The 26,788-nt window shown below is 35.7% G+C and overlaps 1 protein-coding gene across 35 annotated transcripts in view; it reads right to left on the bottom strand.

Annotated features, from left to right (window-relative positions):
- Positions 1-182: 182 nt before the first annotated feature.
- CEP120 (centrosomal protein 120) overlaps positions 183-26,788 on the bottom strand; it is a 148,108-nt gene continuing 121,502 nt past the window's right edge. For 31 of the 35 annotated variants that reach the window (XM_081500352.1, XM_081500353.1, XM_081500351.1 and 28 more), the window contains 6 exons: positions 23,922-24,014; positions 22,651-22,812; positions 18,962-19,084; positions 14,315-14,413; positions 5,078-5,223; positions 183-1,929 (listed from right to left, as the gene is read on the bottom strand). In XM_081500352.1, coding sequence (XP_081356478.1) covers positions 1,695-1,929; positions 5,078-5,223; positions 14,315-14,413; positions 18,962-19,084; positions 22,651-22,812; positions 23,922-24,014 — 858 coding nt within the window. In that variant the 3' untranslated portion in view covers positions 183-1,694. Of the gene's footprint in view, positions 1,930-5,077; positions 5,224-11,105; positions 11,189-14,314; positions 14,414-18,961; positions 19,085-22,650; positions 22,813-23,921; positions 24,015-26,788 lie in introns of all 35 variants that reach the window. The other 4 variants (XR_014056668.1, XR_014056665.1, XR_014056666.1 and 1 more) reach the window with 1 other exon arrangement.

Here is a 26,788-nt window from a genome sequence, read left to right as displayed (position 1 = left end):
GAAGGACCGCAAAAAGGTGTTAAAATTTCAGACTCTCCCAATCAATTTTAGAACATATAAAGGTAACTGCAATGTAAACATTTAAAAACCAAAAATACAGTTAGTTACTTGATACAGGAAGTGACAAGCACTAGCCCAATGTATTTAACAAAAAAGTAACAGACTGCTCAGAAACTCAAAGATGCATAGTTATGATTTTTATTTGATAAAATACATAGCCAAAAGATTAGAGAAGGCAAACCACACATCCATTTTAGAACTGTCCCTTTTGTTTCTTTAAATCTAAGGCCCCCTCTAGTGTTTGAAAACATCACATGCAGCACACAAGGCAGCTGAAGGCACAGTCCATCTTTTACCCGAGACCTTCCCAAACAAAAAGAATACTTCTGTTCATGTGGCACAAAAATCAGTGAGAGGAAATGTTTAGCCATAATTAATATTTCACATTATTTCTATAATTCTCATATTCATTCTCTCATTCAGTAATTTCTATATTTACTGTTGGGTTGTTTTTAGATTAACACTTGGTAATAAGGGAAAAAAAGAAAATATAAGGCATGGAGGGACTTCAATTTCCCAAACAAGAAATACACCTCCTTGAAAACAACAGAAAATAGCCTACTCTGCTTTTGTGGGACTTATCAGTAAATAGTATATACTTCCTAAAGTATATACTTAAATTTATTATATTTGGGAATAAGAAATTTTCAACTACATCTATCGTAAAGCTGACCTAATCTGTGAATTTGCTAATGAAACCTTTTCAGTACCTGGTAAAAGGAAGTGGAAAGAGTTGCTCTGAGGACAAATGTTTGCTCTGAACAATTTTACATAAAGGAATCCTTAAATTTACACTGACATGGCACTACATCGATACAATGACTTAGTCTCATGTACTTTTGTAAAAGATTGATTAAAACTAGGGAAGATCAAAAATAGGTTCCCACTCTACTTTCTTAGCTGAAGCGTTTATGCGTCTGCTTTCATGTTTTATTACAGAGGGTTTATGTTAACAACTAGTATTACTATTACTGGACAATGAATCTCTTTTTCAACAAAAGAAAACAATGCAATCTTGAGCAGGAGATTGACAGAGAAGACTTATTAAGCTGTTACTTCATATTCTTAAAAGTTTGAAAATTTAATAGCTATTGAAACAAGTTTAATCTGTATTAACTTTATTTTAAATAAACGACTAATTTGTCACTCAACAGATCACATATGACTTCTCTGCAAATGTTTCAAGTTAAAAAAAGGTAACCTAAAATGAATTAAATAAAACTAGTTGGATTTGTAAGTGGTATCAACTTTTAAGATATCTCTTCAAATGAACAGCATTTTTAAAGTGCAACATACACTCTTTTGGCTCAACATAAAAAAATACATAACTAGAAATCAGTATAGTCATTTCTCTGAGAACAAATTTAGAGAAAAGCTGTTTTGAAAGTTAGCCATGAAATGATAAACACTGATGTCTTTGAAAAACGAGTATATAAAATGCAATTACATATAAACCAGGGTGGGAGAGGTAGCACACAGCAAATAAAACCAAATAAATACTATACAATAACATACAAAATTCTGCTTATAAAAAATTGAAAATTGCATTTTAAAATAGCCATTTTCCCTTCTTTTGAGGGCTTTACAATTAAAATTTACACCCGGAGTCTCGGGCAAAGTTTTTAAAAATGTTACTAGTTACTGGCATTGTTTTTTGCCAAAACCTCTCTGATCTGTCGGTCGAGTTCACTTATTATTCGATCCTCGTGATTATACACACCCGTCCTCATCAAAGTATCCCTTTCTTCTATTAGGCGAGTCAAATAATCATCCAGACTTTCTTCCAATGCACTGCCATGGGGGCCGTCCCTTTTTCCACTGGCAATCTCTCTGGAATCCGGGTACTGTTTTTGTTCTTGTTGCCTTAACCTGAGAAGTCAAGAACACAGGCCACTCGAGCAGACAACACACACTGTTTTGGTTTTTAGTTAATACCGCCACTTAACAACAAAATGACTTTCTGTTGTTATAAAATACATTTTCAGTAATATTTTCAGGAAGAAAACAAAAACCTACTTGGCTAGCCAGAGTTAGCACACTTATAAAAGACAGTTTTAAAAATCAATACTTGCATAAAATACACGAAAACTGTAGAAATTTTGGGAATATGTAGAAAAAAATCATCTTAACTAGAGATAAGCAACTTAAGTAATTTTTTATATTTCTTCTCAATTAAAAAATGCATGCATTTTAAAGTTTTCTAAAAAGCAATTGTATATATGCAATTCTGTACAATTATCAATACATTTTCAGTTATTAATATAATGAATATTTTCCTATATCATTATTATTGATCTTTAGGTTGTTATTAAGCCTTTGTTATTGTTTCTTGAACATAATTTTCTTCTGATTTTATCCCACAAATATTCACTCATACCAAAAGGTGCTAGGTTTGGGGAATACTGTGTCAAATCAAGAAGAAAAGTTTCTGTTATTATGGAGCTTATATAACTATTTGTAGAAAGTGATATTCTATAGATGTGAATGCTTAAATCTAGGGTGTGTACCTTTGAAGAGTTTGTATGGATAGCTTCAAGTTATGTTTATGATGATCTTATCTAAAAGATGAAGAAAGGGGAGCAGGCGCCAGCCTGGGAACTGGGTGTTTCCAGTGGAATATTATCAAGCACATTACCTTGAAAATGGGGCGTATCCTGGCATTACTATCACTTAGTAAGTATACCAAGTTAGTTTGGACATGAGGTAGGTTTTAATTTGATTTGGAATCTACAAATAAGATACACCTTTATACTTCTCTAAGTAACTAGCTACAAAAATATTTTAATTTGCAACTACTCCTGACTTTTGTCTTTATAAAGAAGATAAAAAACAGTTGAATATAAGTCCCTGCTTCTAGATGGCCTTCATAGTAAGTAAGCCAATGAGAACCAGTTCTGAAATTACGCATGGCGTGGGTGAGAGGAAGAGCCAGGAAGAGTTCTGCCGGACCCCAGAAAGGGCGCAGGATCAGTGGAGTGCAGTTCTGTTTGTTCATATGACTCTCTGAAACCTGAACTGACTCCTAAGATCCCTCACAAAAGAATAAGAAACTGAGGTGTACAGTCCAAACAGGACACCAAATACCTCCATCTGTTCTAAGAAAGAAAAAAAATAAAAATAGGGCCCTGTGCTCTGGGGCTTGGGAGGAAATCAAGTGATTAATGGGACACTGGTAAAATGGAGCAATACATGGGGATGACTAATAAGATTTAAGTTCATATGACCTACACATATGACAGGCACATAGCTATCTTCATTTAAACCACCAAAACAGTGCTGAGCAAAGAGTAGCAGCTTAATATGTATTTGCTAAACTAAACTGCTATATACAATAGCAAAATTTTGGAAGCAAGGGGCATGTTAAAATTAATTCGTAACATCTTCCAGATCTGTGACACAGTTGACACCAAATAAGTATTTGCTGAATTTAGAGACTAACATAGTGAACTGAGCCCTGTAGCATGTACTCAAGACGTTGACCTTTTTCCAACTGATATTTATACATTAATATTCTAAATGCATTTGTGTAATTCAGTTCCAAACCCACCAGATACAGTGACTGAGTTTCCCCAGTTTGTGTAGGGATATATCACGGGGTAGTCTGTCAAATGCATGTCCTATGTCCTGAACTGTGTCTTCCCCACATTCACATGTTGAATGAATATGGTGCAACCCCCAGTGTGATGGTGTCTGGTGATGGAGCCTTTGAAAGAGAATTAGGTTTAGATGAGATCGTGAGCCGGGGGCCGTCATGATGAAATTTGTGCCCTTCCTACAGGAGATAGGGGAGAGCTTGTGAGGACAAGTGGTCAGGCAGCTGTCTACAAGCTAGGAAGAGAGCCCTCACCAGAAACTGTGTTGGTGCTTTGATCTGGAATTTTTAGCCTCCAGAGCTGTGAGAAAATAAATTTCTGTTGTTTAAGCCAATCTATGCTATTTTGTTATGCCAGCCGAGCTAAGACAGTATGCTTCGCTGCAACAAAATACTAGTCTCCTGATAAAGTTTAAAAGTCTTCCCCTACACTCTCCTCCAAAAAAACACTAGTTTGTTCTAATATTGCTTCCTAACGATTACTTTTCTAACACGAAACACTTAAAATAGTAACTAAGAGTACCATGACACTACAGAGAAGCCCAGTGTTGCATAGTAGTTACAAATACAACCTCTGGTATCAGATCTGAACTCTGGCCCCCTGACTTACTAGCTGTGTGACCTTGGAAGGGGTACTTAAATCTCTTTAATCCTCAGTTTCCTCATCTCCAAATGGGATTAATTATCTTCCTCAAAAAGTTGCTTTGCAGAGTTTAAAAAAAAAAAACAAAAAACCAGCGGAGGTACGCACATGAGATAGTTAAAATAGCTGCTGATACACAGTAAGGGCAATAATTAACAGCTACTCTATTATTTATATATATAATATAACAATATTGGAAATTTGTTATATTTTATATAGTTAAATTCAGTATCATTAATTACCTTGAAATAGCTGCAATAAATCTGAAATAGTCACACAGGAATAAAATTTAAAGTACGAATGCTATGGAAACAAAAAAGCTAAACAGAGCTATATTCATGGCAAAAAAAAAAATGTGCGAGTAATGGTCTTTGGCAAAGATCTTCTGTTATATAACTTAGCTACATTTTAGAAATGATGTCCCTTCTTCTTAGACTTGATGTTGTATTCTCCCTGGACCAATGAATAAATAAAAAGTTGTACTATTTGAACTTGCATTTTTGTATGGAAAAGAAAGTAATTTTTTAGTCATTATACCTGTTCTTCCCTGGTGAAGAACATTATACCAGAGCTTCCCTGGTGGCTCAGATGGTAAAGCGCGTGTCTGCAATGCAGGAGACCCAGGTTCGATCCCTGGGTTGGGAAGATCCCCTGGAGAAAGAAATGGCAGCCCACTCCAGTACTCTTGCCTGGAAAATCCCATGGACGGAGGAGCCTGATAGGCTGCAGTCCGTGGGGTCACTAAGAGTCGGATACGACTGAGCGACTTCACTTTCACATACCTGTTCAGTTCATTTCTTATATCCAACAATTCTTGTCTCTCGGTTTTTACTGTATCTTTTTCCTCAGCGGCCAGGTAACGTAGTCTCATCTGTTCCAATTCTTCCTGCTGTTTTTTAAGACGGGCCATTTGACTTTCTTGCTCCCGCTTGAAAGAAACAAGACATCTCTAATGTTAGGAATACATATATTTATTTATATGACTTTGATTTGTGATTATAACCCTCCTTGACTGTACCCATGATACAGCCATACACTGCAGATTCTATGAGACACATATTATCTAGAAATTATTATCTAGAGACACATATTATCCATGTTCTCTTTACAAACTTTTCCATGACTTCCCTTCCTGTTATAAGCCATAACCACTCATGTTCCAATCAGTGACTGAGGTTAGCTGAATATAAGATAATAGAAGTTAAGGGCAAGAAAGAGTCTGCTGTCAACACAGTAAGATGCCACAAGAGCAATGGTAAGAGTAGCATCTAAGAAATGGTTAATTAAACAAAATTATATAAGAAATTACAATTATAAAGGAATGATAAAGTATACAAAGTAATTATATAAAATACAAATTATACAGAGTTACCAAGAAAAATTCAATAACTGCCCCGTACTAGTAATTAATTCCACTCCTATCTCAAGAAATAATATGCCTTTCCACTCTTCAGACTCACAAAAAATCTATGCACATGACAAAATTTCTTTTATATAAACGTGTAACATTCCACAGAATGGATATTCCATGATTCAGTCAGCCACTCCTCAGTAACAGACATTTTGGAATGCTGCAGTAAGACATGCTGTCATCTAACACAGTGATCTCATGAACCTTTCTACATTGTTACTGTGAATGGGTACTGACTTTCTGCATTTTTGATAACAGCATTTGATTTCATTTTTTAAGGTGACAGTCAACTTCCCCTTTGTTTAATAAATGAATTTAATTGTGATACTTACAAGCTTTATATGTATGTTCATGAGATTGACTGACCAATTAATATAACATCCTTGTCAGATTTTAGAATGAAGATAATGGTGGTCTCATTGTTTTTAAGTGAGAAGTATTCTCTCTTCCTAGTTTCTGAAACAGTTTGTGCAGTGTAACAGGAACAGCATTGAATCTGTAGCTTGCTTTGGGTAGTATAGTCATTTTCACAATATTGTTTCTTCCAATCCAAAAACATGGTACATCTTTCCATCTGTTTGTGTCATCTTTGACTTCTTTCATTCTTTTACACTGATGAAAAGTACTTATAGTTTTTCGAGTATAGGTCTTTTGCCTCCTTAAGTAGATTTATTTCTAGGTATTTTATTCTTTCTGATGCAACAGTAAATGGGACTGTTTCCTTAATTTCTTTTTCTTATCTTTCGTTGTTAGGGTGTAGGAATGCAACAGATTTATGTGTATTAATTTTGTAGCCTGCAACTTCACCCAATTCATTGATGAGTTCTAGTTGTTTGACTATTTTAATTTAAAAAAGAACCTCAGTAGAGTTCCCCAGTGGAAAGATGGCTATTTATAAACTACGAAGTGGATCCTTTCCAGACAGAGAACCTGACTGTGTGTACACTTTGATCTCAGACTTCAGCCTCTAGAAATGTGAGAAACAAATTCCTGTTGTTTATAAGCCATCCAGTCTGTGCTGTTTTGTCAGAGCAGCCCAAACAGACTAAGAGAGGGGTCTGCAGTTACACAAAAGGTAACCAGTTCCATATACCTCTCCTGTGTGTCACATGTTCTATGCTGCATTTTCCATCCTTTTTTCTCTTCCAGTTTGGATACTTTTTATTGGTTTATCTTCAGCTCACATATCCTTGGTTCTGCTATTAATTCATCTACTGAACTTACAATTCCGTTGTAAAACTTTTCAGTTCCAGGATGTCTGTATGAGTGAAAAGATTCCACTTCTCTAATACACTGCTCTATCATATCGCTTATTTTCTAGTACTTATTTCTAACTTTCTGGTGATTCCAAAATCTGTTGGTTTCTACTGAGCAAAAAACAAAGAGGCATTCTACATGCAAGTCTAACAAAAAAAAGATGCTCAAAGTCAATAATCGGGGAAATAAGGAAACCACAGAGTGAGACCACTTCACACCCAGCAAACTGGAAAAAATTTATACATCTGATAACAGCCAAGTGTTGGACATGGTGTGAAGAATAACAATTATACACCCCTCTTGGGAAAGGCAGGTTTGTACGACCACTTCCGAAAGTAATTTGGCAACATTTAGTGAAGCAGAAGAAATGAGCAAACCCTACTACCCAGAAGTTCTACTTTTAGACAGAAACAGAGAGAAATGCTCACCTGTAAAAAATTTTCAGTGTTGCCGTACTATATGTTTAAGTTGTGTAAACCAGTAAAAATAAAATCAGGCTACTACATCAAAATAGCTAAATCACAAAAACCATTTTAAATCACACTAGGCAGTCACAGAATGATTCAGAGTATCTCCATGTATATAAAGTTTAAAGACATACAAAAGTAAACAGTGTTATTTACTGATATTTTTAGTATCTTATAGCCTTATTAAAAAGATAGCAAAAGAATAATAAATACCAAAGTCAGCAAAGCAGTTACCTGTGGAGAGGACACAGGTGAGAAAAGGCACACAGGGCACTGATAATGCTGTTTCTTAAACTAGAAGGTGGGGGTGGAGGAGCATAAGAATCTTCTTTGATTCCCTTTTTGGAACATATAACGTGTTTCATTTCAAAAGTAATTATTAAGAAAATAAAGGAAAAGAAATCCAGACAAAAAAACACACTGGATTGTTATATCTGGCTGAAGAGGTGACAACGTTACTAGTGACTTTCATCTTGTATGTTACGCTGCAAAAAATTTGGACTTTTTTTTTCTTGTACAGTGAGCAGATAGAATTGCAAACAGGGGAAAAAAGGTCAGTGATTAATTTTAGGTTACTTTGTAAAACTGTAACATTATAAAACTTGAAACACTTTAGTTCTAAACCATAAGAAAAGCCTTTAAAGGCCTTGAATTTTTAATCCAGTGTACAGCATTAATAATAATCACACATGCACACACAAAAATCAGAGGTTCGAGGAAGAACTCCTCTGCTGCCAGGTGCTCTGGGTTAAAGGCTCCTCAATCAAGTGAGTATAATCTTTATTTTGCCTTGGCTGCCTATAAATCCAGAGAGGAGATGTAAACATACATACACTAGACTAAACAGCGGCTAAAATGTGGCCACTACTTACTCTCCCACTCACACATACCATGTAAGTCTGTGGGAAAAAACTTACAACTAAACTAAGGAACTCAAGTCAAGTTTTCTGAAAATAACCCAGAGCTGACAAGTCAGTAGGAGGGCCTGGATGGTTTCAAGACACAGTTTTTAACCAAGACTTGGACCTCCAACTGTTTTCTTAAACAAAGATTTACATCCCATCCTTGGCTAAATTACTTATAAATTAATCAAATTAATTACTCTGAGTGGATAAGCAGGAGGCTGGACAAGATAGTGCTGATGTCAGCCAATGAAGTCTGTGTTGTTTTAACTAAATATATCAGCTCAGTTTTAAACAGATCTACTGTGCACAAATATGGTAAGGGGCCCATGTCCTACCCAAATCTTAGTTCTATTTCCTGTCCTGCGAACAAACATACCTAGTTTTAATGTATCAGACATGATGAAAATGTTAAATTGCCCAGAACAACAAATTCATTATCTCTTAACGATGATTCATTTGTTTTTAAAAAGTAATGGCTATTATTCTTCCTCCATAACTATATTCTAATGTGTCAAGAAATGTTTTTAAGTAAATATGGTACTTAGGACACAGTAAAGTAACAATCTTAACTTAGAACTGGGTGGGGGGGTGGGTAGAAACTAAATTACCCCTTAAGTGTCTGACAACTAGAACTTTTCAAAGTCAGTGTTATACATCATACCAAAGATAGCAAATCCAGAATGTACGGGTATCATTTCCTTGTCTCCTAAGTTAGGACCCATTTCATGTTACACTTATTTATATTTTACAGCTGTTGCCTACCCAGTTACCCAAGAACAAAAAAGTTTACAACATGAAAAAACATAGGCTTTTATAGTTATGAATCAGAAGAAAAGATTTTTTTTCTAAATAACTGGAAGATTATGATTTTTTAAATTCACCAATTGACTATACGAGGTCACCTTTGAGTAATGGAAATCTCTGTCTAAACATTCTTTTGGCAATAGGCACCGAGCATTAGGTCTTATTTCCAAGCTTTACCAGCTGGGTTTTGTCATTAACATTTATTAACAATCTAAGATATGGCTTTCGCTGTCTAATCCGCACTACACAAATGTTTTGTACTGCCCTCGAGAGGATTTCGCTGTGACAAATTACTGGCAGAGATTATAGCCCCGTGGCTATTCACCAGAGGCAATGTAAAATTAACATGGTACTAATCCAATTTAAACAAGAAGTTGCACAAACAATCCTCTGAACAAAAGCAGATAGAGGATTCCAATTTTATATTTAAACACAATGTGTTTTTAATAAAAAGTTTTAGAGAAAAAACTGAAGTAATTTTCACACATATAAATTGTGCCTATTTGATGAAGTAATTAATTTTAATCTTCCAAAAACAGTTAGTGGCAGGGCACAATTCACTACGGTAATCCCAAGGTCTAGTACATTTTTAAAGTGCTGCATCTCTCGAATGTGGCCTGTAGAACATCAGCAGTTCCTAGTGACCCTGAAATTAGTTTACAGTGTTGTTTCTAAAGCAGAAAGTCTGCGGGATAAGGAATAGAAGTGGTCTGCAATGAAGCTTACTGCACTCAAAGAATTTGAGGCTATTTTCTTTCACGAAGCAGACGTCTAGAGTTGAATCAGTAATTTAACACTGTTTTCTCCTTAATTCACTTATAGAAACTTAAAAGACCCATCTGAACTTTTGTGATGTCTTCTGTTATTAGGTACAAATAGCTAAAATTACTATGCTAATGGTTTTTAGGCAAGAGGGTAGAAAAAACATAGGAAAAAAGGGTAAACAGAAAACAAGGAATTAAAGGAAAAACCCAGAAAATAGCAAAAGTATATGAGAATGCATATGTTAGGAGGGGTGCTTGGGTGGAAGCATTTTAAATTGAACTTTTAACAGCCAGTTTCAGTTCATGAACTGAGGGGTTTATATTAAAAACATTATTTTTTACATTTTAAAAACTACCTCAAACAATGTGAAAACAATGTCATCCATCAATAAACACATATGAACATAACTTAAAAATCAATTTACTTAGCCATTGTTCTTGCATGGGTATTTCTTAATAAGAAACATGACAATTATAATGGAATTATGCTCTGATAATTAACTCCTAATTTCTCCAGAAGAAACACCCTAATCAACAGCTAACAGGTTTCCATCTTTTCATTACTGATTTTGGTAATGCCTTGTAAGTATTTACCACAGCATTAGTCTCTTATCCTTCATAAGTTGCATAAACTTCTTCAGTAGTAGGCATTGTCTTCCACTTCTTTCCTACCTGCTCTTTATTTTTAAACTTAAAAGTGACTTCATATCTAATACTGCTATTTTTTATTTTTACCAATTTCTAACTATTGTTTTTAACATGATGAGCTCTAGTAGTTTTCCGGAGAAGGCAATGGCAGCCCACTCCAGTTCTCTTGCCTGGCAAATCCCATGGACAGAGGAGCCTAGTAGGCTGCAGTCCATGGGGTCACGAGGAGTCGGACACGACTGAAGCGACTTAGCAGCAGCAGCAGTAGTTTTCTGGTAGCACCCTTAGGATTTTCTATGTGTCATATCATGTCAACTGCACACAGTGACCGTTTCACTTCTTTTCCAATTTGGATTCCTTTTTCTAATACTGATACTAGAAACATTGGTTTTGAACCATTTCTCTTTTAGCTCTGAATGACAAAATACAATGAGAACCCCACGGTCCCCTTGTTTGTCGAATACTTATTTTCTGTTAGTTTTGGTAACTTCATTTGCATTTCTTACAACCCTGCCATATTCCTGTTAAATATCAGCCCTCCCAGCTGAACTTGCCTGTGGAACAGAACTGCTATCTCTTCCAGAACAGAGCATCCTCCACTGTTCAAGGCACATAGCAGGCTCCTGATAAGTACGTGCTAATGAAAGAATGAACAAATAAAACAACTCTAGATGTTTCTCCAGACTTAACACACTCTCACCTCTTTGCACCTGCTAACTGACACTACTGCACATCTGCACAATTAGCCCTTATGTAGGTTTTCCTCCCTTCTGTCAGTTTCTACAGAATATCTACCTTACAAGTACCATCCAAAGTACTATTCTTACTCAAACTATATCAAACCCCACTTCCCTACAGCTATTATATATAGCAACATCTTATTTTCTAGACTTAAAAATTTTCAAATTTTTGTTGCTGCCATTTATCTTTCAGCTAGTCAGTCACAAATCTAATATTTGTTCTGTTCATCAATATACGAAGCTACCATCTCACTAGGTCCCCACCCACCGAAACCAAGAACACTACACAGTAGCATTATGGCTCATATTCTTTTAACAAGTTACCATTTATTGAGCATATACAAAGTACCAAACGCTAATAATGCTTTACAGACCACTTGGTAATTCTCAGACAACCTTGAGGAAAGATTTTTCCTTGTACAAATAAGGGGACTAATCAGAGAAATCAAATCCCCCAAGTTTCAGAGTTATTAACAGCCAAGATTCAATTCAGCTCTCTTGACACCAAGGCCATGTTCTAAACTACTATGTATGCTGCCTCTGATAGAAGTTGTATTCTGTTACTTTTAATAGCCACTCTCATCACATTATTTCCTTGCTCCCAGGTCCATGGGGACTCTTCCCTATGGAACTAAAGGGAACTTCAATGTCTTGGCATAATGACTTTATGTTAGCTGCTTCTTTCAAAGTCACTTTAATTTCTCATTTCCAGAGCTGGTGTATCTAACAGTCAACAATGGCATTTTCCTTGCTTATCATAAGCCAAATCATTACTTCTGCTTCAATACTCAGGCAGAGATCCCTAATGTCTTCCACGGCTCACTCTGAAATACTTTCATTATGTGGGTTTCATGGAATTAAGCCGTAACACTGGAAAGAGGAAAGAGCATGAGTGTATGCTCAGTTATATGATTCTATCCTCACTCTTACCACTTAGTATCTGTGTGATCATGTGTAACTTAATTTCTCTGTTTCTTTCATCTATAAAATGGAAATAGTGCCTGCTATATGGGGGGGGTCTTGTTGTTTGGTCACTAAGTTGTGTCGACTCTTTTGTGGCCCCATGGGCTGCAGCCTGCCAGGCTCCTCTTACTCGTGGGATTTCCCACTGGAGTGGACTGCCATCTCTTCTCCTGGTAATCTTCCTAACCCAGGGACTGAACCCACATCTCCTGCATTGGCAGGCAGGATTCTTTACCACTGAGCCACCAGGGAAGGCCATATAGGATCTTGTTTAGGAGCAAATGAAAAGATATGAAGGGCTTAGCACCGTACCTGAGACTTATCAGCTTTCCTTCCTCCTTCTTAAACATAAGCATTCTATCTACCACACCTTCAGTTATCATCTCGGCAAAGGATTCCTTCATCTCTCCTTAAGCTCAAACATCCTCCAAATATCAGTCCATATTTCTGATTACTGAATTTCTGTAAAAATTAAAATGTTCAAATCTGCATGTCCTATCTCTTTCCCATGCCTCACTCAGCTTCTTGTCTTAATGATCGTAATTCCACTACTGGAAAACTCTCTTTCCGGACATTAAGGTTTGAACACTTGACATCATCTTTGATTTTCCACTCTGCATCTGATTAGGTATAGTGTCCTATACAGAATCTACCAAAATCACATTTCTTAAAATAACCTCTTTGTCATGTTCTCACTGCTACCACTTAAGTTCTAGTCCTTATTTCCTGAAATGACCTTTAAAATGGGACCTCCTCTGTTCTCCATGAAGTCGGTGCTTTGACTTTTTGCCTCTTTACTATAATCATTCTATTCATTGTATATTCACAACACTTCCCCCCCACCCCCAACAACTTTTCTAAACCACAAGCAATTCTCCAGCAGTCCATTTCAAATACCTCATCTTTTATGACACCTTTTCTAAGTTCTATTAAATAAACTTACTTCCCCTCTTGAGTACTCTGTACAGTTCTCTTCAGAGCTCTTACTATTAGGAAGTAAATGTCATAGTTTTCTTCCCTATTACTAAATGGCAAGCTCCCTGAGACAAAGACCTATGTTTAACTTGTATCTATAAATCTAGGACAGTGCCTTGAACACAGGAGGCCCTGATCCTACATATGATTATCCTTAGTCTTGTGAGCATTTATAAAACATACTCACTGTGTATAATATTATTTTATGCTTACAATCTCAATTCATCTATAAGCTATGTTAAGGCAAACTGTGCTATCTTCAGGCAGTCTAGTAAATACTCTTCTATGACACTGGTATGCATTTAGAACAATACCATACAGATGTTTAATAACATTTGATGGTTTGGGAGACACGTTAAAAAAAAAAAAAAATCTAAGAGATCCTATGTACCAAACTTCATTCAGAATTTAAATGGACACATTTAACAAAAGCAGAACTTAGAATAAACTAACTGCCAATTTTAAAATGAAAATCTTGTTCATATTTTATTTGATCTTAATAATTTGAAGAAATTATTCCCAAAATTAAAATTAATTTCTCATAAAGCTAACAGCATTTGTCACCCAGTACCAGGAAGGGAAAAAAAAAAAAGTAACATAAAGAATTCAGGAAAGTACTATCACTTTTAAATTCTTATAAAATTATGCAGAACTACCCTGTGATTTCTCTTCTTGAAGAAGAAATTACTATGTCTTCCTAGGTGGTAACATTTAAAAATATGTTCTTAAAGTTCTCCCTCCAAAAGGCACTCCCAACAGAAGGAAATTAATACTAGGGAGAAAAGGATGATAGTTTTATAAGTAGAAGAAATTATTCCCAGTTTTCTGTGGGCTAGAGGATAGTTGCAGTTACAGAGAAAAAAAAAAAAAAAAAGACCTAGAAGTTTCGGTTTTTAATTAAGGAAAGGAAGATCTTATATATAATACATTAAAAAAAAAAAAAAGGCCCTAATCTCAAACATAAAACTGGAGACTCAAATATGGACATCTGAACATAACAGATATTGCCACATATGCAAACTTGTAAAGAATCAAGGGGAAATAACATAAAAAGAATAATCCATCATCAGCTATAAACTACATACCTGTTTAAGTCTGGCAAGTTCTTTCAAAGCTCGTCCCCACTGCTGCTTGTAATGCAGTTTAGACTTGGTTGCGGATTCCAACTTTCTTTCAAGTTCAACCTAACAGTGATTAAAATCATATCAAGTGAAACACTATACCACTGTGTACAATCACTGAAAGACAATATATACAAGGAGTCTGGCTTAAGAAAAGAGTTTATATAGTGTAACATACGACATCATCTAAAACTGTTATATAATTTACTATAAATATTATGGCACGTGAACATTTTCTTGTTTAAAATATAGTCGTATTTTTACTGCCTAACAGCCTATACTAAAAGGAACTGAATCAGTCTTAACCTCCAGACAGTTACTATAAATGTATTTAAAACATATAACAAAGATCATAGACTAAAAAAACACATTTTGGGGGGGTTGTTTTTTACAAAAAGCAGTTGTTAGCATTCCAATTTAGCTGACACTCTCGACCTTGAAACCAGATTACTCCTTTTGGAGACCTATCATTATGTGGAATTTTGTCTTACAGTGAGAAGAGTTTGTGGAGATACTTTTATAACTCAATTTGGCAAAAATCACACAATTCTGAGAACAGTGAACTGTTTTATCAGAAAGCAGTTTAGTAAGAGTACAAAGTCAAAAATATTTTAAGAATGTTAAACCCAAGTAAGAAAAATAATGCTCCTAAAAACACTCATCTAACTTTTATTTTCTATTTTTCTTCAAACACATGAAGAGAAACACGAAATAGATTCAATTTTTAAAATACAGTTATTTATACTTGCAGCAGGCAATCTGTTGTGCATGAACTGAAGCCAACTTGGCTAGGTCTTGGAATGTACTCTCTCAAAGTTTCAAACCAAGTACCAAACAAATTCATGCAGCCAACAGACAGTTTTACTATTGAAGTGATAAGGTGATAATATGGCTGAATTACAGTAAGATACTGTTCATCTAAACTGGTATAGTTTTTGAATATCAATTCTAGTTTTTCCCATACACACAACTCCTAATGTTTTGCAGAAAAATAAAATCAAAGACCCTATCCAAAAATTCAAACTTCAGAAAACTCAGGAGGAAATAAAATGAAAGGAAAAGTAGATTGCCAAAACCCCTTCACAAAAGACCAGAATGTTCTCTGCAGTAATATATGACTTCACGGAGTCAAGGTTTTTGCTGCTTTACAAATCCCTAGAGCTTGGATTTAAATGTGTTGACATTTCACAACTAGACTCATATGTCTTAAGCTGAATAATATTCTGAGATTATCAAATATGATCTCTTCCACTTATGCCCCCAAAGATTTATTCCTATTACTTAACTGGACATGTAACAACTGTCCAGTATAATTATGTAACAACTGGTAATTTAACAACTGGACATATGTCAGAGGAAAAGCAAAAATCTGTTTGTAACTGTGACATACAAGAGTAGTATTCAGTTATAAAAGTGATCATGTCCCTAGGTCTTGGAGAAGGTACAGTGTCCTGGACAAGCCCCAGGATGAGGGTTAGGACAACTAGAAAGATTGTTTGTACCCACTAACCTGACTCCATCAGAAAAAGCTGGGTAGGTTACATCCGCTTTGCATGATTATCAAAATAATTCACATTTGCATTGTTATTCACACTAATTTAAAACACATTTATAATCAAAACATATAATTTCTTTACTCTTAACAAACAACAAAAAGTGATAGCTAACAATGCTGAGATGTAAACATCATTTTCCTAATTCATCCCAAACTATTAAATCAGTGATTCCTAACTTTTTTTAATGATACAAATGCCTCTGTGATTCTAATGTAATATACAGACCCAATTCCCAGAAAAATGTACACAACCAAAGTTTTGACACAATTTCAGGACATTCAAAGACCTCGAGTTAAGAGCCCTTTTTGTGGGTAGATGAGACCTGAGGAAACCTTTTTTGCACTTAAATTATAAGCCAAGTTACAGACTGAAAATAAAATTCAGCTCAGCACCTAGCATCAATTCAGAGCCTAGTGAAGACCAAGCAGACTTTCTCTGATTTTAATGTCCGTATTTCTATTCTTGATATATCCACAACTCCTAATTCTCTACTGTTGGCATGGCATTGTCTTTGCCTCTAATCTTCTATTCCCCAGTTCCGATCTGTCATAAGAAACTACAGATTTCTCTCTCGAAATATTTTCCAGTTTTATTCTTTTATATTCTTACTACCATTTCCTAAGCTCAGGCTCATCTCGTCTCCTCAGCCTTAACTGTATTCTATCTACAAATCCTGCAAGCCACTATTACATCAATTTACTCTCTACTAAAGAATGTACAATAGCTACCAAATACTTGCCTACTGGCAAGTAGGCAGGTATTGAACCTAAACTCCTCTGCCTAGGTGTTAAAGCACCAAAACAGAATTTCCATCCTACTTGTTCAACTCTCTTGGTGTTCAATATGAAATAACCACCAGTTTTGTCCCCCTCCATCTTCTAGTCCAAGTTACTTCCTGAACCTGTCAAGTTTTTTGCTTCATTGCTTACTTAAAACTTAAGGTTCAGCTCAAATTCTACCTCTACATGGAGATGCCTTAAAACTACTATATTCTGAACATCAAATGATTTCTTCTTTCTGAGTTGTGAAGAGTTTCTATCACATTCCCTGGTATTTAATTATATACAATCACTTAAGCCTCTCTGGGTTATCTCCCCAATTAAGTTACAAACTCTTTAAAAGTGAGGTCCCTTTCAAAAGGATAACATACTTTTCCTCTTATTCTTTTCTCTCATTTTTCCCTCTCTCTTAAGTCAGGGGTGGGCACACACTAGGAACTCACCAAATGTTATTAAATACACCAATTTTAGCTTCTGTAGAACTTCTGTCTTCTTCTTTGTGCCCTACTAAATTATAATGCTTTCCCTATTTTTTAAAAGTCCAAATTATTTTTAAGCCATATTAAATCATCTCCTGCTGCTGCTGCTGCTGCTGCTAAGTCGCTTCAGTCGTGTCCGACTCTGTGCGACCCCATAGACGGCAGCCCACCAGGCTCCGCCATCCCTGGGATTCTCCAGGCAAGAACACTGGAGTGGGTTGCCATTTCCTTCTCCAGTGCATGAAAGGGAAAAGTGAAAGTGAAGTCGCTCAATCGTGTCCGACTCTGCGCGACCCCAAGGACTGCAGCCTACCAGGCTCCTCCGTCCATGGGATTTTCCAGGCAAGAGTACTGGAGTGGGGTGCCATTGCCTTCTCCGAAATCATCTCCTACCTTAAAGCAAATCAAACTATTTTTTTACTTCTTATAAAGGGAATCAAGAAGTGAATTTTGTAAAACTGTTAATGTTAACTTAAATCTTAATGTTACCTTATTTGTAGACCATTTCTGTGAAAAATGGGAATATCTGTGTTACACTGAAGAGATGAGTAAACAGGAAAGAAAAAGCTCTCAGTCAGACATAACTAGAAGCTGCAGACTGAACCAGGGACTTCTTTACTTAAGTCTTCCTTTTTGTGCTTTTATGTCTTTACTACTTAAGAAATAAGATTCTGCCCTCTTCTGGCTCCAAAAACAATTACAAAGAATTTTCAAAAGAGCTGAGAAGTCTTGTTTTACTAGGTATTTAAACACAGTGGATGAATTCATTAGATCTGATATAAACGCACTTTAACTACACTTTTTTTCCCCTTAACAAGTTCATCGTACTATTTATACTTGTAATATGTTTGGTGATTTTTATTCTATTGGTAGAAATACAGTTGGAAGAAGGAATTTTAAAAATCACTTACCATTTATTTCTGTGGTGGATATTATCTAATTTATATTCAGAAAAGATGAATAAGATAATATTTCTGTTCCAATTTTGAGATATTTGGTCCTGAATTTCCCCAAGGTAAAAACAGAAATACTTTCGATACCTACTTAACAGAGCTTGTGAGAATTTATGAGATAGTCTGAATGCTTCAAAGACCTCTGGGAGGCCACAGAATTCATAATACAAAAACAGAAGTACTTTAAATACTTGGATTAATCAAAAAGGGTGGGAAACGTCCAGCTTGATTCAAATTCAAGGTCACTGGTAAAGAAATGAGAAGACTGAGAGTGTCTAGATATGTAAGGACCAGAACTTTGCAATTAAATAGACATAAGGTAAGAAGAGGAACCAAAAATAGCATGCATTTGACAAGCTCCAGAAACATTTAATGAATTCAGAAATGCTAGAAGAAATCAGTTAATACCCTTTTTCAACTCAATTTTTTAAACCACATTCTTATTCTTCTCTCCAAATTTTCTATATACACCCTTTTTGCCTCTTCAATAGTTATATCAAGGACTAAATTTTATTTCTATGGTCCAACCATCCTCTCCCTTTTTAAAGCTTCAGTTTCTCCTTGCTGTTATAGCTTTCCTGACAGGTTTGTGAATTCCTTTAGTTCAAGAGTTACTCAGTTCTGCTGTTTTCAACCAATGACTCCAGTATAGGCTATAATTGACAAAAAAGCGGTGAAATTCAAGTGACCGTGTCATTTGCATCAAATTCTTTGATGTGATGTATTATTTGATATCAGAATACTACAGTTAAATGTTATTACACTGAATATGCAAGTATCATTTTACTGATCTTATAAAATGATCATTAGGGCTAGTTAAGATGCCATAAACTAACAAAGGTACCTTTTCCAAAGTGAGAAGATTTATTTCAGACTGTAGCCGAATTTCTGGTTTGCTGCTTTGCTGATCTTTGAACTGATGGAACTCTTTTTCTAAAGTCTTATACTTATTTTCAGCATCACCGAGCTGTATTAAAAAAAAAGATTATAGCCGTTTTAAAACAGAGGTATGCAAAGTGTAGTATTACAGAATTCAACAATGTCATTTTTTCTTTAAGGCGTGTTCATATTTAGAAAACTTAGAAAATACATAAACTATAATGAGGACAATTAATTGCTCTACTAATCTTAAAAATTCAGTAAGTCAACCGATTAACAATATACAAAAACTTTTTAGAAGTATGAAATTTCTTATAAAACCAGTATCTTGAGAACATTGTTGTTAAATTTTAGGTGACAAATAGAAAAGTAATATTATAAAAATACTGGAAATAATTTTTTAAAATGTGCCATGAATGATTGAACATTATAGGTATACCCGATTATTGCTGAAAGTAAGTTTAATTTTAATGCAGTGTTTATTGTTCTTATAATTCAATACTCTATGAATTTCATAATTCCAATATGATTACAACTTAAAGATTTGGCTCAGTCCCTTCATATTTATAGGTAACAAAACTGAGGGTCAGAGAACTGGATTACTGAGGCAGTGCCATAGAGCTAGTGAGTGGCAGACACACGAACAGAACTCAGATATTTTCATCTCCTAGAATGATCCTCTAATGAAAGCAGGCAATACTTCCTTAAAAAAAAAAGGGACTGTCTTGAGAGAGACCTTAAAATAGCTTCAAAACTATCAAGAAAAAAAGATAATAAAAGTGTTCTTTCAAAATCTGTGATTTTTTTTTTAATCAAATGGAAGTAAGCACAGGGATTCCCTGGTGGCTCAGATGGTAAAGAATCTATCTGCAATGCAGGAGACCCGGGTTTGATCCCTGGGTCCGGAAGATCCCCTGGAGAAGGAAATGGCAACCCACTCCAGTATTCTTGTCTGGGAAATCCGATGGACAGAGGAGCCTGGTGGGCTACAGTCCCTGGGGTCACAGAGAGTCGGATACGACTGAGTGACTAACACTTTCCCTGCACTTTCAAGCACTGTTAAAGAAGCTTTCCAAAAACATGCCAATGTGACTAGCCATCATTAGATAAACCAATTATTTATTTCTCTAAGATGAAGACTTAACTAAATGTGAAATACTGAGATAACTGGTAGCGGAAATGGAACTTATATTACCAATAATACTTATTTTATGCTAGTAATTATCAATAATTCTAATCAGGATTTAGCTAGCATCTTAAGGTAATGAGTATTCCATACATAGAAGTTTTCCATAACTTACCTCTTTGAACATGCAAACTTTTAAAATTGAATAGAAACTTCCTTAAAGAATCTGTCACATTTTTGTTTTAAACAAAAGCTAATAAACTTAGTGTTTGGCATTTTTTGACAGGGACATTATCAATCTACTATTAGGCATACTGGGCTCTTATTCCTTTGCTAAGTGGATCATAATTTACATTGGCTTTTTTCAGTTCTAATAAATGCTTTTACATATTTGAATGTATATATTATATTTCATCACCGTGCACTGATAGTGTATCTGTCCCTTCTACCTGTCTTGTTAGAACTGTGTGTAAAGTACATGTAGCCTGGATCAGAGTAAGGGCCTACAAAGTTTTCTTATATACAAGAGGGGAAATGTTTACAGTCATGGACTTAGTAATTGGGCATCCCCAAAACTTCTGCTTTCTACCACAGTTTTTCCTGCAGGTCTTAGCTTGTATTTTACGAGTACTCTGGGGAATTTTTCCAAAATACTAATTCTTCCCACAAAGCTGTAAGCTAATTATACCTCAGGTAGGGTAGGAACAGGGTAGCAATGCCCGTGTTTTGTTTTGTTTTTTTCAAGAGCTCCCCTAGGGATTCTAACACATCTTAGAAGCATTTTTTCTAGATGGCTCAATCTTCCTGATAAATCGTAGAAGAGAAGCAATCCTGGAGAATCCCATCACAATTGCCCATTTTTACAACTTTATCTTTCATAAATCTACATGAGACTTCCATAATAACAATTGAATGTATCTTTATAACCACCTAAATAATATGGTCTTACCTGACCCTGAACTGCTATGGAAACTATTCTTCATGCCAGAATTTACTAAAGACTTCAGAGGCATTCATCATACATATCTAATATACACTGAAATTTTTCAAAATAGATTAGCTTCATTTTTAACAGCTTGAGCCTTCATTTTTTTCAGCAAATATTTTTTAAGCCCATATTATGTGCTGAAGACTGGCCAGGCTCCAGGCATACAGATAGAAACCAAAACAGTTTTATTGAACTAACAATCTGACACTGATCAAATTATCACACTAATGAAAATAAAAACAAACTGCTATAACATATCATAAAGAAATAGAATAAGAGAAGAATACTCCAAGAAAACATATAACAAAAACTTGACCTAGACTTGGACAGCAGGGGTCAGGGAAGATTTCTCTGGGAAAGTGATGCCTCAGCTGGAAACAGAGATTAGTATAGTTCACTGGGCCAAGAAAAAGCAGCATACACAAAGATTCTAAAGGGTGAGGCATGCATGGTATGCCTGAGGACCTGAAGAGGACCATATAGCAAAAGCAAGAGATGAGGTGAGGTAGGTAGGCTGGGTGCAAACTATGCAAAGGTTGGTAGGGCAAGGTAGTAATTCTGATCTTTATTCTATGAGCATTAAGACAACCCTAAATGGTTTTAGAGGAGGGTGTCATGATTCCCAAACTTGAAAAATATCACTTAGGCTGCAACAGAAGGAACAGGTTACAGGGGTCGCTCACTGAAGTAAAGAACGCTTACAGCAAGGTCAAGTATGGATAGGAGGCTCATGCTGAGTTTTAAATGCCTAAGACACCCAAGTAGAGATGTCTAAAAGGCAATGAGATAAGTGGGTCCAGGGTGCAAAGGAAAGGTCTGGGATACAAATGTGCAAGTCCCAGAGATATAGACTGTCTCTGAAACTACAGGCATGAGGAAGATTGCTTAGCACAGTGTAAGTCCGGGGCCGGCAGGTAGTCCAACATTTAATGGCTAGATAAAGGAAAATAAGCTTGCAGAGAGCCTGAGGCATGGCCAGAAAGTTGAGAAAAACAAGGAGAGTGGCGCTGAGAGAAGAGAATATAAAAAAACAAAGACAACAGTTGATGCTGGTGGTAAGTGTGATTTAGATGAGAAATGAAAAACACCCACGGGACTTAATGACTGAGCCACTGGTGGTTTCTCTGACAACTGCCTGCGGCAATGGGGATGGAAAGCTGAGGAGAAGCGGTGGCGAGGTGAAAAACGGGAAGGAGCACAGCCAGTTCTCTCATGAAATTTGGTTCTTAACTGAACTTGGTCCAGCATATATGAAGAGTATGTTTGCTAAGAGGAGATTTATCTGAAAAAAAATTCTAATTTGAGATTTAACTCAAATATAGCACAGACTCATGTAAATAATCATAAGAGATTATTCCAATATAGTCATTAGCTTTGACTCAGGAAAAGATTTAACTTACATTTGAATCTCAGTGCAATAAATACAATTAATAGTCCAAATTACTGAGAATTTTTGTAACTCTTTAGTGAACCATTTCTATTATTTCTAGAATGCCAATAAACTCTCAGTTTAAAGAGGTAACACATATTTTAACCCTACTTGCTGCTGAAGTCGGTGTTTCTCCTCTTCGAGTTGCTTCATCTTCAATCTTTCCAGTTCTACTTGGTGAACACAATCTTCCTTGGCCCTCCGGATAGAATCCTGGAGTTCTTGCAGGTTCCGTTCACGTTCTGATTTCAGTTCTCTTCTTTCTCTTTGAAGCTTAAAACAGGTACATCTTTAAGAGGGTGATTCACTACTAGTTGCATTATATTGCTCAATATTATCCTTATATATATGGACAAGTGTTCGGAATACTTTACAAACTGATTTTCATATTTTCAGGTAATAGAGAGTTAATGTTTAGGTATATTAAAATTTTCAATCATTTACTACTAAAATACAAAGTATATCCCCAAATCCATATATGATGCATAAATTCAATTGAAAAGGCCTTCATTGTTTAAGACCCCGATCTAAGTAACCCATTTTATTATATAAGCAAATATGCCCGTTTCTTTTCTTCTTTAGAAACTTATTTTTTTACCTGATCATATAGAAGATAACAGAGCTTTAGTATTAGAAACAAATACATATTAGTAAATCAATTTAGAAATTCCAGAAAATGTGTAAAGATAAGGTTAGAGTAATATACTGAGAAAATTTTAAGAAATATTTGGGCAAGGAACGGGCATATAAATTTCACGTGGAAGAAATTCTAATAATTTGAAGTGACCTTTATAGTAATGCAAAAAAGTACATCAGGTAAAATGCAATAAAACCTAACAAAAATGCTAACTAGGCATGGTTTTGGGTTGGTTAAAAAGTTCATTCAAGTTTTTTGCAAGATGTTACAGGAAAACCCAAACAAACTTTTTCGCCAACCAATACTAACATGTTTATCCTTTCCTGGGATATAATCTTTAATGGGCTATTAAAGGGATAATCCCTTCTTACTGAAATCAAAAGTATAATTCTAGGCCCCTGATGCTGTGTTACATTTTCTCTTTTCTGTAGGTAGTGCAACTATCCATTCCTTCCCCATTATTGCAAAGGTAACCAAAAGTCTCCACAATTGCAGAAGTCAGCCAACACTGACTGAATAATAATCAACCATTTCAAACAACAGTTTTCTACCTATTCCTCACCTCCTAACATATAAAAATATGCTTTACCCAGCTGAATAGCAGTTTCCCCATAATGCCTAAAAGACAATTTCCATGAAATATATTTAATACAAAAGAAAAACAAATGAATAGTATGAATTCATGAATATCTATTTAATAAATGGATTCTGTGAAATAAAGACATATGATAGATGAATACAGTACCTCTGATTCTGCAACAGCAAGCTGCTGTTCTCGCTTCTCCAAGTCAATTAGGGTTTTTTGAAGTTTTCCTTCGAGAATAGTATACTCAGCCACCTAAAATATAATAAAAATTACATTTATCTTTTCCCCAAATTCAAAACACAAATTCAAAAATGCATATATTATTATTTTACTGAAACAAAGGCTCTGAGAATAGGAAAATCGTGAATTATATCTACCAATTCAAAGCAGAAATTCATTCTACTACACTCTAAGGAAAGAAGCTGACCTAGCTTCTGCTTGGGTATCTGCAGTAATTTTCAGTCTCTGGAGGAAGCCCTTCACCCATGGGGTGCTAAGGTAGACTGCCAGTAAAATCTTGTGTTTAGTTAAAAAAAAAAAAAGTAGCTCCTTAAAAATCTACCTTGTTCAACAGTCCAGTTTTCCTTTGAAGCCTTCTTATTCATTTATGTAGTTAGCTCTCTCCCTGGAACTAATATTGTTGATAGACCAGCTATCAGTTTCAAGTCAGTCCTCCTATTGTTCAGACCTGGTCCTTTATTACAGTTCAAATAACTGAGTTCAAATAACTGAGTTCTTATTCGTTTCTACAGTTCCTGCATGGGCCCATACTTAGTACGCCAAATTCTACCCCAATGCCTAAAGTCCTGCTCTGCTCTGTCTTTAAAGATGTGAGTCCATGATGGATGCTTGGTCTCTACAGGATCCTCTCTCATGGTTCAGTTCAGACTGATCATATTTACTAGGACTTTCTGAACTACATTTTCTGTCCTCCTTACCAAGTCCCAGGCCCCAACCTGGTTTTCTCTTTACTACTGCCAATAAAGCTCTGGTTTGATGCTCCTTAGAAGCCCACCCTTTAATCATGTTTCTCTCCCTTGGGAAGAAGAAAAAAAGTACCTTCACATATTTGACTCTAGCGATAGCCATCATGTATCCTCCTAGTCTTTTTTTCTTCTCCAAGATAAACACAAGCTTCAACTATTATCCACGTTATTATTTCCACATCCTCTAGTATGTTGGACTTAGTTTAGAATATAGACTCTAGATTAAGTCCTTTCACAAATACGGCACCCAGATGTGATCTCACTCTTTCAGAAACTAAAGAACGTGCATTGCCAGAGACCAGGTCAACACATGTCTATGAATTTCATCTAAAACTGCATTTGCTATCTGAGGATCCTAATCACACCATTTGTTATGTCAAAGAAAATCCCCAAGGTTTTTATTTATAAACCTGGAATAACTATATCCACTGTCCAAGTTAATGTTTTGCTCTGATGACAGAATTTGACATCTGTCCTTGTTAAACTGTATTTTATTTAGTCCAACATACTAATCAACCAAGATCATTTATTTATTAATTCTGTTAACTCTACCACTGACTTTTGGTTTACCTTTAAATCTTAGGCAAATCACTAATATAAATGTGTCAAATTCTGTGTGCCACTTTGCAAAAGCAAAAATAGAGACACAGACCTAGAGAACAAATATACGGATACCAAGTGGGAAGGGGGTTAGGAGGAGGTAGGAGACTGGAATTGACACATATATACTACTGATACTATGTATAAAATAACTAATGTGAACATACTGTACAGCAGAGAACTCTATAATGCCCTGTGGTGACCGGAATGGGAAAGAAGTCCAAAAGGGAGGGGATATATGTAAAGTATGGCTGATTCATTATGCTGTATAGTAGAAACTAACACAACATTGTAAAGCAACTGTACTCCAATAAAAACTAATTTAAAACTAAATAAAAAAAATTCTAAGTGCCACATGTAAAAACGCCTTATAGGAAGATAGGTAAGAGTATTCAAACCACATGTGCTTCCTCTGACAACCCAAATATCCCTGTTCCCAGAATTCTGCCTCAGGATGTCTTCTCCTCTCAAACTATGTGACTTCCTAGGGTGACCTTATCTACATACCATAGACAAAGAAATCCCAAGTTTGTATTGCAAAGCCAAACCTCGCTCCACAGTTACAGACCTGTAAATCCAAATACCTGCTGAACATGCCAACATTCCCCATAAATCTCAAACTCAAAACTATGTAAAACCCAAAATCATTATCCTTTTAGTTTAAACAAATGTTTATTGTACACCTCGCAGACAATGGGCAAAACAAAGTCATGTGGAACCTATACTCTGAGGGAAAACAAACTATAATCAAAGAAGTGAATCTTTAATGTAATAGCAGGGAAATGCTACGAAGGAAACAAACCAGAATGAGGGGCTGGTTAGTGCCTGGCGGCAGGTGAAGAAGACACTATTTTGGATATAGTGATCAGAGAAGGCCTCTCTCAGATTACTCTGAGCAGAAACTAGAAAGTCTCTCTAAAGAAAAGCAGCCCGTAGATCCTGAGGTGAGAGGTGGCTCAGCATGTCTGACAAAATACAGAGAGGTCAACATGGTTAGAACAGACTCTGTGAACTGAAGGCTGACAGAAGATGAGGTCACAGAGGAAGCAAGGGGATGGGTCACAAAAGGCCTTGTAGGTCTGGTAAATGTGATGAGTTGGATGGGTTTTTAGCAGAAGAGTACATAATCTGACTTCCTCTACTCTTGGCTGATATGAGTATTAAAAAACTGCAGGGGCCAGGAAGAGGACAGGGTACCAAGTTAAGAAGTAGATGCAGTAATCTAGAAAAGAGATGATGATTCCTTAGACTAGCAAAGTAGAATGAGGACTTTACAACAATGTATGTCCATGTCCTCACTTCCACACTTTGTGTTAACATCAGCTATTTTGCATCTACATATATTACAAACATCAACAATGAAAAACTCATCAATCACATTAGAAAAATGGCTCAAAGATTAAATTGTGTTAAAAACTAAATGTGCTATATCATCTGAAG

Source organism: Giraffa tippelskirchi, chromosome 6 (assembly GCF_054371585.1).
Source record: "Giraffa tippelskirchi isolate mGirTip1 chromosome 6, T2T-mGirTip1v1.2.pri, whole genome shotgun sequence".
NCBI lineage: Eukaryota > Metazoa > Chordata > Mammalia > Artiodactyla > Giraffidae > Giraffa > Giraffa tippelskirchi.
Note: the sequence above shows the minus strand (reverse complement) of the source record. Positions and strands in the feature narration are given on the sequence as shown.